Consider the following 15,063-nt stretch of genomic DNA (forward strand, 5'->3'; position numbering starts at 1 on the left):
CATGTTTGAATACATTATTTATTATAATCTGGAATTAATTACAAATTGGGTAAATACTGAAAATAACGTACTGTACCAAAGATTTTGCTTTTGGTAGTTGGTAAGACCTATTAATCTGACCAGCACAGGCTTATGTCCACCTACAAGTTATATTAGCTATAGTAAACATCAAACCTGTAATTGTCCAAAAACTATTGAAACATGAAATTAAACAGTACATAAACCTTTTGATATGATTATGATGATCAATGATATGTTCTTATTTGTGTAGGCGATAAGAAGGAACAGCCAGCAGATGCTCGGCTCGTGGAACAGTTAGACCAAACTCCTCGGTCAAGTCCAACTTGGTAACAAACCATCTGGAAGTTCCCAACCGAAACAATGCAGAAGTTGTGCCAATACTAGCTTGACCACAACTAGCCCCAATTGAAATCCAGGGCAAAGTCTGCGACCCGACCCAAATGGAATAAGCTGAAAGTGGCTTCCCCTCAGGTCTATACTACTCCCTGCAAACCTTTTGGGTAGAATTCGTCTGCATTCATCCAAGCATTGTTGTCTGTCCTGATTGCCCAGACGTTTATAACAATGAGCTATTTTTTGGGTATGTAGAGGCCATTAACGGTACAATCTTCAGTAGATGCATGAGGAAGCAACAATGGTGCCACTGGATGTAGCCTCAAGGTTTCTTTCACTATTAAAGAAAGGCAGGCAGGAGTAACATAAGTTAAGCACACAGATTGCACCACTATACCAAAAGGCAGGGACGTCTAACTAGTATTCACATGTAGAACTTAGTTAAAGTGAGAAAGAATCTAACTTACCACAAACCTAGCAACTTCTGTGGGATTGTGAACAGCACCACTTTTGGGAGTTATTTTCGTGAGGAGCAAAATAAGAACCTTGCATCATTAAAGGGAGGAGCAATATTAGAGATCAGTTTCATACAAATAGTATTTCCTCATATGTCATGGCCTTCCCTAACAAGTGAGGAGAGGACAAAACAGAACACTAATTTTGCATTTTAACAAAATTTCAGTCTCAACACCCAATGTATATAACACTAACATCTGACACTTGATAAGAGGTCCAGCGAATTTGATCAATCTCTCCATTGAGACTGCATATAGAAAATACCCAACCCAGTCAAAAATGAAAGAACATCACTTCAGTGTCCACTCTAGATACCAAATATATTTTAGTGTTGTGTTTTACGAGATTACTGATATAGGATAGAGTACAAGTTATTGGCATTTTCAACATTAGAAGCCTGATCATACAAAATATCTATGATATAAGGACCACTAAAACATAAACTGACCAGTACCCAGTTTATCACAAACAAACTTTACAACATCCAACTAAGTATCATATCAAGCAGGGAAAATGAGACATACAGTCATTACTCCAGTTGCTGCACTAACACCAGCTTCACCAAATATCGCTGTTGCAGCCTCTGTAACTAAAGCAGTTGCTCCAATATTGACAACACTGAGTACACAAGTAAATTTTACAATAAGAAGTTATGTTCAACTTCATGACGAAAGAAAGGAAAAACAAATACCAACAAATATGAGAAGGAAAGTACGTTGTGCCAACAAGTATGGTTGCCAAGAACCGAGTCACATCATTGCGAAGCAATCCGAAGACGCCATTTTCAGGCTCTTTCTCAGCTAACTCACGCACCTGACACAAATAAATATCAATTAAGTAATCTTCGTTCAAGATTCTACCAAGGTTAGATCACTCACATTCTTTCAAATCAATGGTTTGGATCATTGCCCTGCTTATGAAGATTCTAATGTGTGTAAATTCACTGGATAATGATACATTTCAAAGACAACACAATATTTAGATATAGGAACCCAGAAGGCCAAAAGCCCAAAACCTATAAAGCTCATACATTGCGAGGCATAATGTGCTAACTAAAGATTCTAATAGGTTAGTTACTCACATTCTTTCAAAATTTAATGGTTTAGATAATTCGCGTCCTTCCAAGATTCTAGTGCAGTCTATCATTCACTAACTAATGGATACACTTCATACACAGAACTATGCCTAGATACAGGCACCCAGAAGGCCAAAACACATAAAGTTCATACCTTCCAAGGCCATAGCGTGGTAATCGAAGTCTCTGCCATTGAGAAAAAAGCCCAGAGACCCAAAAGCGCCGCCAAAATCAAACCCTGCCCTTTAAAAACCTGAAGAACCAGCAGCGTCTTCGGCCAAGCATTTCTGAACATTAACATGCACTTGTCAACAACCCCATAGCTTGCATTGACCACAACCTTCACAGCAAAAGCTCTCCTAGACCCATACACCAAAACCCCACAAACCATAGCTGCTAAAACAACAACACACTTCACCATTACCCTAACAAAATCAATACTCGAACCCAAAACAGCATTTGTACCACTAGAACTCTCACTACTTTACCTACAGCTCTCAAACGAGCTCTATTCGCAAACAAGTCAACTCGCTCGCATCTTGGACCTATGAACCTCCCAAAATCGCTAGTGTCAATGCAATTCGACACCAATTGAAATGGGTGTCGATTATTTTGCACCAAAACCTTGGTGGGGAAATTCTTCTGCTAATGGTAATATAAGAAACTCAATGATTTCGAACCAGAAATGAATCTGGGCGGGCTTAGAATTGAAGATCAAGCGCCATAGCACCCAAAACCAGAATTTCAACAAGACCCAGAACGCAGAGTTCAGCTTCCAAGAACTAATCAAAGCCAAAGAATCAAATGAATGATTTTTTTTTTTTTTTGGAATATCAGAATTGGATGCTCAAGTGTGGATGGGATGGGAGGCTAAGGTTGTGGGAGGAATTGAAGATGACGAGAATGGAAAGAAGAGGGTCATAGTTGAAGGGAAAGGGTGGAGAGATAGAGAAGTGGGTGTGGGATACTTGTTAGGATTGTTATTTGTTCAAAAACTTGTTTCACTGTTGGAATTGGCGGAGTGAGCAAATTGAGCGTGGGTTTTTGTTTGTTGCTGGTGAAGACGGGGGGTTTGGTCGCGGCAACTTGTATTCAACTTGATTGTTTGCTAGTGCCAACCCAACCCTTGTGTTTTTGTTTGCTCTTTGCTTTCTGTTTTTTACTCATGCTAGTCTAGTCGGAAAAGAGTTGAACCTGTCATCTATTCCAACATTTTGATTTTTGTCCTATTTTCGTTTCACAGCAATTTATTGAATTGGATCGGCACGTACAAGAGGGTGAGAAAGCATCCTCTTGCACAGCCAAATTAGGCACACGTATTGCCCTATTTACATTAGATTAACCACATAGTCAAGTTCACATTCCCTGATACAATAAAAAGTGTCTCTTGTTTTGCAACTTTACGCACGACTCTTTTACATTCTCTCCAAACATAAGAAGAAAGTAATGAAGTAAATTCTCGCATTAAATGTTTTGATTTTATCTAAAAGGTACCTATCAAACACAAGGTTCTCATCTCCTTCTAGAAGCGTGTAAACAGTTGTTTGTGCATGCGTCTCTAATTCAAAATGAAGAAAACCAAAGAGCCTTCAAAGACATCGAATATATGGTCCTTGAGCTCAGTGACAATGAATTATTGAGGAACTACTGGACCAAGGAAGCCTTGACAATGTAACAATGCACTGTGCCTCCTCGGTGCTTTCTAAGTTCTAATATAGTTCTACTTCTAAACAGTAAAAAACAACAAAACTTTATCTGATGTTTTAGTTGTATTTTGTTCCAATACAATATTGCAATAAGAATGCACAAGCTAGATACACCTTAACATCAGTTAAAATGTAGTCTCTTTAGCATTATCCATTATGAATAGAGTAGAACTAGAAACTAATGTTCAAAGCCAAAATAAGCAGACGAACAAATGCCACAAATGGAATTATTAACTATGAAATTGCTAAAGATAATAAAAAAGTCGGGAGAAAATAGAAATGGTATACCTATATATAGATTTCAAGACCAATACTCAGGATTTAGAACTCAAAAGGATAAATACCTCAGGCATTTTCACATTTAGATCTTCAGAGAGCTGGTCTATAGATGTGTTTGCATCCACATCAAATACTCCCTCTGCACGCATTACGATGTACCCTTTTTTCTGAATCACCTCCTGTTCCAGAATAAACAATTTCAATAAGTAAATACGAAAATAGTAAGTTATCAACCAGTCAGAAGTACAACAGCTGATTCTGTCAAAATATTAACACCATGATTACTAGGGGGCTTCTCCAATAAGGACCTTATGAAGGATTAAATAAATACGCTGATCCCATCATTGGATCAGTATTTAAACTTAAACCGACATTTTAAATTTTCATCATACAACCTCCTATCGTTGAAATAAGAGTCCTAATTAAATCCTTATAATAAGATCCTTAATACAACCCCCAAAGCAATAAAGCATAGTTTTGTGTGTATGGAGTGAAGGCTTATTTACTTTCCTCATAAAAAAGAAGGCTCATTTCTTAAGCATAAATTTTCTGGGACCAAAAAGATTTGTTTAATTGTTTAGATCTAATTGTTTTGTAAATTAGTTGTGTCTATGGGTTGTGCCCTTTGCCGCTTCCATTGTCAACGACATATCAGAAAGAGGTAGACAAAAGACCATACCTTGGAATCATTTTCATCAAATATTTTACCAACAATTTCCTCCACCACATCTTGTAGGGTAATTATCTGTTTCACCACAAAACAACTTAGGAGGCAGGTTGCTTAACTTGTTGAAATTTTAACAGCAACATTGGATATACTAAACTAAAATGATGACGTAACATACCCCTACAGTTCCACCATATTCATTGAGAACCACAGTCATGTGAACCTTCCAAATGCGGAATTCTCTAATAAGATTCCAGACTGACATTGAATCTGCAAAATGAATCATACTACCGTAGTAAATAAGCACCTTTTACCCAGAACCTTGTTTCTCTTAATAGACTTATGACTGCAAACAGTAATAGGATGATGATGCAAAATATCACAGCAAGAAAAACCACAGCACACGAACACAGAATTTTATAGAGGTTCGACAAAAACTTTGCCTACGTCCTCTGTGTGATCTCTCTTGAGAATCACTAGCACTATGGAGAATAACAACTTGATTACAAGTACTTATTGAAATCCCTATGCTAATCCCCAACCCCTTTGCTAGATCTCTCTATCACCCTTGGCTCTCCCTGCCCCTGTGTTTGTATGTTAACTGAGAACTCTCTGAGATCTCTCTTTGATCTCTTCTCTGATCTGCGGACACGTTATGTGACCTCCCTGCAGCCCTATTAATAGATTATAGGTGCTGGTTACAAACATGTCACATTAGGATTCCTAAAACTATTAGAACAAGGAAAGAGAGCTAGCTTTCCTATTCCTAACTAGAATAGAACTTACTTTCCAGGTCTAAATCAACAGGAATAACTCTTCCTATTCCAAAACCCATTAGGATACTAGAAGAATTCCTGTTCGCACTAATCTTCATTAGTTCATTTACCCATCTGGTTTTGTCTTGAATCCTAATCAACTTAGGCATATCAACGAGCCAAATTCACAACAACTACTTAATACTTTTGAAAATTACATACCAGATGGTGTAAGATGTTCCAGACAAAAACAGACAAATGCCTGCAGTTAAGGCACGACTAGTATTGAAGTTCAGATACTCAGGTGTTCGCAAGGTAGAACTGAGAAGCATGACCACATTGCTAGAGTTTGGCAGTATGAATGTGGGATTAGACTTATTTAGCATGACTAGTATCGAGGTTCAGATACTCAGGTGTGCACAAAGTAGAACTGAAAAGCAAGACCACATGCCTAGAGTTGGCAGCATGAATGTTCAATTAGACCCATTTAGCATGAATCTGATTTGAAAAAATGTTTGCACATCACAAAAGGAATAGTGCATATGGTGGTTACGTAGTGCTGAAATTGGCACAACAGAAATTTTGAATGACACCAACCAAGAAACAAGAGTTTCAAAATTCCAGACAGCTTTTACTATAACAACCTTATGTTGCTTGCAGGGATGACTAACATAAACTTTGCATTACATTAAATATAAAAAAATCCACATTGATCAAGGTAGAGGAGGGATAACTTTGTGAGTCCTGCCTACTATCATTGTGTGACATCAGTTCCAGTCTGTCCACTGATTTCTACAAATTCTGATTTATATGAACTATAAGTTTATAACAAATAAAGCAGTTTGGAATTCAATGTCAAAGACTGGCATGACAATGATGGTCAGGTGAATCATGTGTGTAGAGAATAAAATTCTCCACTGATGGACTTGCACACATTGGGCACACTCTCGAGCAGGGTCCAGACTCTTGGACACAACTGATGATATACCTGCTAGGCTATTCTATTGGTTTGAATGACTTGGTAAAGTCAAGGCTAGTGATTCGTAAGTGTTTCTTTAGGGCTTAGTGCACGCCTTAAAAGAAAATAAATAAATAAATAAATAAAAATAAAAAAGAACAATGTAGGGGACAACTGATGGTTTGCTGGATTTGCCTAAAGGTTAAAGAAATCACCTAAGCACATGAGCAATTAAGCAACGACGACCCAGCAACTTCAATTCCAGTGATATTATTTCATTTCAAAAATGGTTTCATTCGTAAAGAATATGATGAGAATTTTTTCTGTAACTAATACAAAATTAAAAGACAGTTACATAACGAATGTCTATTTAGAATGCAAGTGTTGACCAAAACTTGCAAAGAATATGCTAACCACAGAGGGAAAATAGGAGTACAAAAATCTCACCTTCTGAACATAATCCAGGAGATCCATTGCATATGCAATGCCTACTATGTTATCAACACGCTGCTCAAAAACAGGCACCCTACAAGAAAGTTCAAAATATTATGAACATAAAGGCATCATGGAATATTCACTGCATCAATTAATCCTGCCTAACCTAACAAGCAAAATAAGGTGTATAAATCTTCTTGGGAAAATATAATAATAATGAAAATTAAAATTATTAAAAAGAAAAGTCCTTGCATATCTTGAATATTGATGAGTCACCCACAAGTCGTGAAAATCAATTAGCGTTGCACTGGCATCAATTGCAACTACATCTACAAGAGGTGTCATCACCTCTCTAACATGCGTATCTTTAATCTCCAACACATTTTCAATCATATCCTGCAAAAGATTTTGTTTTTACTAAAAAGTACATCTTACATAAAGTTACACACACATCAGCGATCAGAGAGAACACATTATTCAACTAGTTAGAGCAAATGAAGCTGTAGCCATTTCAAGCTTCAAAAGAGACAAAAAAAAATTACTGGCTATAAGATGTATGTGTACAGTTGTCCCAAAAGAAATATATGTGTGTGCGAGCGTACTCACACACGTACATGTGAGGGATCTAGAGAGTACATCCTCTTTAAAGTATCATCGCATTTGTACTAAGACTACCCTCCTAAAACTTGTAAAGAGATTCAACACAAATGCTTTGATATCTTACTTTTTATGCTCTCCATATACAGCAGGACCTTAACTCACACACAATATAACAGCATTATTCTGGAAATAATAAGTATTAAGTGTCTTGCATATATAAATAAAAAAATTATAGATGCAACTGCAGGATACTTGATGGCAGAAGCACTGAATTTTAAACTGATAGCTTATATGACATTGATTGAATTTCTTCACTATTAGCATTCAAAAACAGCAATCATGGTTTACCAGTTGGAATTACCAAAGCAATAAATACTTCAGCAGAACAATCTTAGAAAAAAAGCTATTGGAGTACCTGTTCTTCCTCCTCTATTGCCCCACTTAACTCTGCCGCTCGCAACATCAGTTTTAACTCCTCTTCAGTAACATATGGTTCACTGATTGAAAACCAACAAGAAAATAAATACAAATAAAATAGAAGTTGAGGATAATTCAAACTTGAGTATTCAAAAGAAAACCTTCTTCCTTTCAACCCTAGAATTTTCAGCATCCCCATTGATAGGTATGTACCAACTCTTCCGACAGGATATAGTACCAATGAAAGCCAAGCCACCGGCCTAACCTAGAGGCATTAAACCAATACACGTCGAATTAAGCAAGGCAGGCAGGAGTAACATAAGTTACGCACACAGATTGCACCACTATACCAAAAGGCAGGGACGTCTAACTAGTATTCACATGTAGAACTTAGTTAAAGTTAGAGAAAGAATCTAACTTACCACAAACCTAGCAACTTCTGTGGGATTGTGAACAGAAACACTTTTGGGAGTTATTTCAGTGAGGAGCAAAATAAGAACCTTGCATCATTAAAGGGAGAAAAGCATTATCAGATATCAGTTCCATACAAAAAGAAATTTCCTCATATGTCATGGCCTTCCCTAACAAGTGAGGAGAGGACAAAACAGAACAATGATTTTGCATTTTAACAAAATTTCAGTCTCAACACCCAGTGTATATAACACTAACATCTGACTCGATAAGAAGTCCAGCAAATTTGATCAATCTCTCTCTTGAGACTGCTTATAGAAAATAACCTACTCAGTCATAAATGAAAGAACATCTCTTTGGTGTCCGCTCCTGATACTAAATATATTTTAGTGTTGTGTTTTATAAGATTACTGATATAGGATAGAGTACAAGTTATTGGCATTTTCAACATTACAAGCTTGATCATACAAAATATCTATGATATAAGGACCACTAAAACATAAACTGACCAGTACCCAGTTTGTCACAAACAAACTTTAAAACCTCCAACTATGTATCGTATCAGGCAGGGAAAATGAGACATACAGTCATTACTCCAGTTGCTGCACAAACACCAGCTTCACCAAATATCGCTGTTGCAGCCTCTGTAACTAAAGCAGTTGCTCTAATATTGACAACACTGAGTACACAAGTAAATTCTACAATAAGAAAGAAATGTTCAACTCCATGACAAAAGAAAGGAAAAACAAATACCAACAAATATGAGAAGGAAAGTACGTTGTGCCAATAAGTATGGTTGACAAGAACCGAGTCACATCATTGCGAAGCAAACTGAAGACACCATTTTCAGGCTCTTTCTCAGCCAACTCACACACCTGACACAAATTAATATCAATTAAGTAATTTTCGTTCAAGATTCTACCAAGGTTAGATCAGTCACATTCTTTCAAATCAATGGTTTGGATCATTGCCCAGCTTATCAAGATTCTAATGTGTGTAAACTCACTGGATAATGATACATTTCAAAGACAACACAATATTTAGATATAGGAAACCAGATGGCCAAAAGCCCAAAACCTATACATCTCGAGGCATAATGTGCTAACAGGTTAGCTACTCACATTCTTTCAAAATTTTTATGGTTTAGATCATTCACGTTCTTCCAAGATTCTAGTGCAGTCTATCATTCACTAATTAATGGATAAACTTCAAACACAGAACTATGTCTAGATATAGGCACCCAGAAGGAAAACACATAAAGTTCATACCTTCCAAGGCCATAGCGTCTTCGGCCAAGCATTTCTGAACATCAACATGCACTTGTCAACAACCCCATAGCTTGCATTGACCACACCCTCCACAGCAAAAGCTCTCCTAGCCCCATACACCAAAACCCCACAAACCATAGCCGCTAAAACAACTCCACACTTCACCATTACCCTCACAAAATCAAAACTCAAACCCAAAATAGCATTTGTACCACTAGAACTCTCACTATCTTTACCTACAGCTCTCAAACAAGCTCTATTCGCAAACAAGTCGACTCCCTCGCATCTTGGACCTAAGAACCTCCCAAAATCGCTAGTGTCAATCCAATTCAACACCAATCGAAATGGGTATCGATTATTTTGCACCAAAACCTTGGTGGGGAAATTTTTCTGCTTATGGTAATACAAGAAACACAATGATTTCGAACCAGAACCAGAAATGAATCTGGGCGGGCTTAGAATTGAAGACTCAAGCGCCATAGCACCCAAAACCAGAATTTGAACAAGACCCAGAACGCAGAGTTCAGCTCCCAAGAACTAATCAAAGCCAAAGAATCAAATAAATGAATTTTTTTGTTTTTTTGGATGTTCAAGTATGGATGGGATGGGAGGCTAAGGTTGTGGGAGAAATTGAAGATGAAGAGAATCGGGAAAGAAGGGTGGAGAGATGGAGAAGTGGGTGTGGGATATCGTTAGGATTGTTGTTTGTTCGTAAACATGTTTGGCTGTTGGAGTTGGCGGAGTGAGCAAATTGAAGAGTAGTGGGGATCAGATAATGGAGAATCTATGAATATCAGGTCAGTTTTTAGTCATTGTTATTACTACCTAAGTAGCCTACATACTATCTGATTCGGTAAGACTTGGTCCTTGCTCAAGGTTCCATTTAGTCTGTTTTCTGTCAGGTCTAGTTCATGCTTTTTCTTCTTAGAAAGTCGACATCCATATAGTATCATGCTCATAACTTGCACAAATTTTAGAATATTGATAGGCTAATATTTACACTAAGTTGGAGCTTTGTATTTGCAGCAGTGACTGACCATAACTTCTACAAAATTTTGCACATGTATCTGATGTGCTGTAGTGTTAGATAATCTAATAGGATAACATTGACCTTGAGGACTTGGTGTCAATTTTATGCTCTTACAGAATCTGCCCACTTGTTGTCATTAGTTTTCAATTTGTTTACCTCTTCTTTTATTCAATGGATGTATATTTCTGACACAGGAAAATGGTTACTCCTGAGACAAAGTTTAAATGTAGAAGGTTGATGCCGGATAATTTGGTACGTGTAATAATTAAAGTTGATGCCGGATAATTAGACTTGCGTATGCTTTGATCTTTTCAGTGCATGACTGAAGTTAAAACTGATTTTGTGCGGGTTAAATTTGGTGATTCAGTTCCTAGTCATGAGTTTAAAGTGAACATTGGTGGGAAGGGTGAAAGTAGGGGTCGTCCAGCCCGGGCCATTCATAGCGGGCTTGGGCGGGGCCTTGCTATATTTTTAAATAATTGCGGGCTGGGCTTTATTAAAAATCAAAAGATCCAAGCTCGTCCATATAAAGCGGGTCTTGCGAGCTTTTTCGGGCAGGGCCGGGCTTGGCCTTGCGGGCTTTTTTAGGCGGGGCCTTGCGGGCTTTTTTTATAAATAAATATTTAAAGACACAAGTTTTTTTTTTTTTAAATCAAGCTTTGGAAATTCAATGGATAATGATCAAATACAACTAAAGATAACAAATCTATATAACTATATTGTACCAAAAAAAATCTATATTTATATATAGATACTAATTTATTGATAAATAAATTTTTAAAGACACTAATTTTTTATAAATCTATATTTATACATCATACACTCCAAAGAGCTACATATAGCAATTCAAAGAAAATGAGAAACCGACCGTTGGATGAGTTTATTACAATAAATTATGAGTGTGGTAAAAAATTTAGCCAATTTCACCATATTTTCGAATTCGACCCAGTCACTTATATGTTTTATTGGTTGACCGATGGCGTGGTAACCGCGAAACGTGCTTATTTTTTTCACATCACGTTTGTATATATTCCATCGATGGATGTGCGTGGACATAAGATAAAAAAAATTAATTTTAATTACAAACACATTGGACTATACCAATTTTATTCATAAAGTTATATGACTTATACATTGCATTTAAATTGTTTAGGTTCATTCTAGAGCAACCATGAAGTGAAAAATGAATTCGGAGAAACCAACCGCTTGATGGAGAGATTGTAATGTTTTATGGTGGTTGTAGAAAATCCAGCCAATTTGGTTCTCGTTTCGAATTCGATCAACTAGGTCAAACGTAGTTACTCTTATAAACCTATATTTATATATCAAACACTCCAAAGAGCAACCCCTATCAATTCAAAGAAAATGGAAAAACCGACCGTTGGATGAGTTTATTACAATAAATTATGAGTGTGGTAAAAAATTTAGCCAATTTCACCATATTATCGAATCCGATCGGATTGGTCAACCGTAGTCACTTATATGTTTTATTGGTTGACCGATGCCGTGATAACAGCGAAACGTGCTTATTTTTTTACATCACGTTTGTATATATTCCATCAATGGATGTGCCTGGACATAAGATAAAAAAAATTAATTTTAATTACAAACACATTGGTCTATACCAATTTTATTCCTAAAGTTGTATGATTTATACATTGCATTTAAATTGTTTAGGTTCATTCTAAAGCAACCATGAAATAGAAAATGAATTCGGAGAAACCAACCGCTTGATGGAGAGATTGTAATGTTTTATGGTGGTTGTAGAAAATCCAGCCAATTTGGTTCTCGTTTCGAATTCAATCAACTAGATCAAACGTAGTTACTTTTATAAACCTATATTTATATATCATACACTCCAAAGAGCAACCCTTATCAATTTAAAGAAAATGGAAAAACCGACCGTTGGATGAGTTTATTACAATAAATTATGAGTGTGGTAAAAAATTTAGCCAATTTCACCATATTTTCGAATCCAATCGGATTGGTCAACCGTAGTCACTTATATGTTTTATTTGTTGACCGATGTCGTGACAAACGCGAAACGTGCTTATTTTTTCACATCACATTTGTATATATTCCATCAATGGATGTGCGTGGACATAAGATAAAAAAAATTAATTTTAATTACAAACACATTGGTCTATACCAATTTTATTCCTATAGTTGTATGACTTATACATTGCATTTAAATTGTTTAGGTTCATTCTAAAGCAACCATGAAGTAGAAAATGAATTCGGAGAAACCAACCGCTCGATGGAGAGATTGTAATGTTTTATGGTGGTTGTAGAAAATCCAGCCAATTTGGTTCTCGTTTCGAATTCGATCAACTAGGTCAAACGTAGTTACTCTTATAAACCTATATTTATATATCATACACTCTAAAGAGCAACCCCTATCAATTCAAAGAAAATGGAAAAACCGACCGTTGGATGAGTTTATTACAATAAATTATGAGTGTGGTAAAAAATTTAGCCAATTTCACCATATTTTAGAATCCGATCGGATTGGTCAACCGATATGTAGAATATATATATATATATATAAACACACCACACACACACACACACACACACACACATATATATAAACACACACACACACACACACACACATATATATATATATATATATAAACACACACACACATATATCTATATATATATATAAACACACACACACATATATCTATATATATATATTATGTGGTAATGCATATATATCTTTTCTATATATATACATTTGGAAGCTTCACATATTGCAAAAAAGAATAGAAAGCTCAAGGAGAAGAAGATAGTAACAGAAGGCCCAACTAGACATTTGTTCTCACTGATTCTACAACCTTCCATATATATGTTTATAAACACACACCGATATATACATATACATATATATATATATATATATATATATATATAAACACACACACAAATATATATCTATATGTGTGTGTGTGTGTATATATATATATATATGTATTTATAAACACACACACACACACACACACACACACATATATATATATATATCTATATGTGTCTATATATATATATATATATATATATATTTATAAACACACACACATATCTACATATATATATATAAACACACACACACACATATATATAATATTTTACGGGCTTTTACGGGCCGGGCCGGGTTTTTGCGGGCCGGCTCACTACCCACAGAGGCGGGCTTTTTAACGGGCCGGGCCGGGCTTTTAGCCCTCAGGGTCGGCGGGCCTCCATTGGCCCACTTGATCCGCAGGCTTTTTGATGAGGCCTAGGTGAAAGTTCCCATAATGTGGCAGAACAGGGTGGGCTGACTATAAGACCTGGCTGCAATCCGAGAGATTTCAAAGAAACAGTTAATTTTAAGTTTGTCAAATGCAATTAATGAAATGGGATTTGGCCCATTGCACAGGCTAGGGTGCAGCAAACTTAACTGTGAGATATGTCAAATACTGTAAATTTCTTGATTACAAGCTCAATCCTAGTATAGAAATCTTGTATTTACTGTGAATTTCTGTATACAATGGGAATCCTATTGTTGATGAATTCCTTACATGGAATTAGAAATTGTGTATCAGTTGCTTGTATAGAAATCATGTATAAATTACTTCCTTGCATAGAGATCCCGTATAAATGGAACCCTTATATAGAATTTAATAGTTTGACCATAGTTCATAGTTGAAATTGCACTCTTGCAGATAATATGTAAAGCATTTGTTGGTAAGAACATCATTGTAGTACATGTTAAATATAAACATTGTCCATAAAGGAAAGCTGTTTTCATTATTTTGCTTATTCCAACTCCTAGCAAGTTGGTGCAAGTACTTGATCTGACCAAATTGGAGCATCTGTACATGCTGAATATTAAACAAACAGGACTAGGCTTTAATCACATGGACAACTTGATGCTGAATTCAAGCAAGCAGACTAAGGTAAGATTCCATCAAGTGTCTTGAAAAACTACCACGTTTCAGCTCTACTCCAACGATGACTAGAGCTTGGAATAATTTGGTCACCTTGACTCTTTAAGAACACGACATCCTTATTTTAAGGCAGAGTACTTGAAATTACAAATAAACTATCACTCACCCTTCCATCTATTATTTCAGGTGCATCACCACTTGCAATTCATTGAGCAAGACCTTCCACATTTCCACATTTCCACACTTCCCAAAACAAGGTTCTCCAATAAGACACGGACTAATCTTGGGGGAGCCTGCCCAAAATATCTTTAATATATAAAACTGACTCTCACAACAAAATGCAACATTTACAGAAACATGACAAAGGTTACAAGAGGAGTTCCAAACTTCCAACTAGTCACATTGGTTACATACTCATCTAGAGTCAGCATCTTGTTACCCATGGTTCCTTGTTCAGCTCCAACTCCAACCCAGCACAAGAATAACCTGATCATATACACAGAAGCACGAATGATATGACTGAAAATAAAACATTTCATACCTCAAGGCAGACAAGAAAACAGAGAGCATGCAACAATTCTATACAAGCTCCGCAAGGTCTTTATAGAAATGGCAACATCATATATTAGCTTCTTATAGCCCGTTAAGTATAGGAAG

At 36.3% G+C, this 15,063-nt stretch overlaps 2 protein-coding genes across 2 annotated transcripts in view; both read right to left on the reverse strand.

Annotated features, from left to right (window-relative positions):
- LOC112202820 (putative DUF21 domain-containing protein At3g13070, chloroplastic) lies at positions 1-10,329 on the reverse strand. Its single transcript, XM_024343835.2, has 16 exons — positions 9,442-10,329; positions 8,951-9,048; positions 8,759-8,852; positions 8,185-8,262; positions 7,924-8,027; positions 7,761-7,842; positions 7,005-7,141; positions 6,758-6,839; positions 6,243-6,269; positions 4,776-4,889; positions 4,610-4,675; positions 3,996-4,109; positions 1,586-1,683; positions 1,395-1,488; positions 822-899; positions 1-691 (listed from the first exon to the last, which is right to left on the reverse strand). The coding sequence occupies exons 1-16, from the start codon at positions 9,919-9,921 to the stop codon at positions 689-691; spliced, it is 1,749 nt and encodes a 582-aa protein (XP_024199603.1). The 5' UTR covers positions 9,922-10,329; the 3' UTR covers positions 1-688.
- The window catches only part of LOC112202818 (DUF21 domain-containing protein At1g55930, chloroplastic), a 27,786-nt gene continuing 19,480 nt past the window's right edge, over positions 6,758-15,063 (reverse strand). Inside the window, exon 4 of the mRNA XM_040519533.1 lies at positions 6,758-6,836. The gene's annotated coding sequence lies outside the window, so the exon portion shown is untranslated. The remainder of the gene's footprint in view (positions 6,837-15,063) is intronic.

Source organism: Rosa chinensis, chromosome 5, assembly GCF_002994745.2.
Source record: "Rosa chinensis cultivar Old Blush chromosome 5, RchiOBHm-V2, whole genome shotgun sequence".
Taxonomy (NCBI): Eukaryota; Viridiplantae; Streptophyta; class Magnoliopsida; order Rosales; family Rosaceae; genus Rosa; species Rosa chinensis.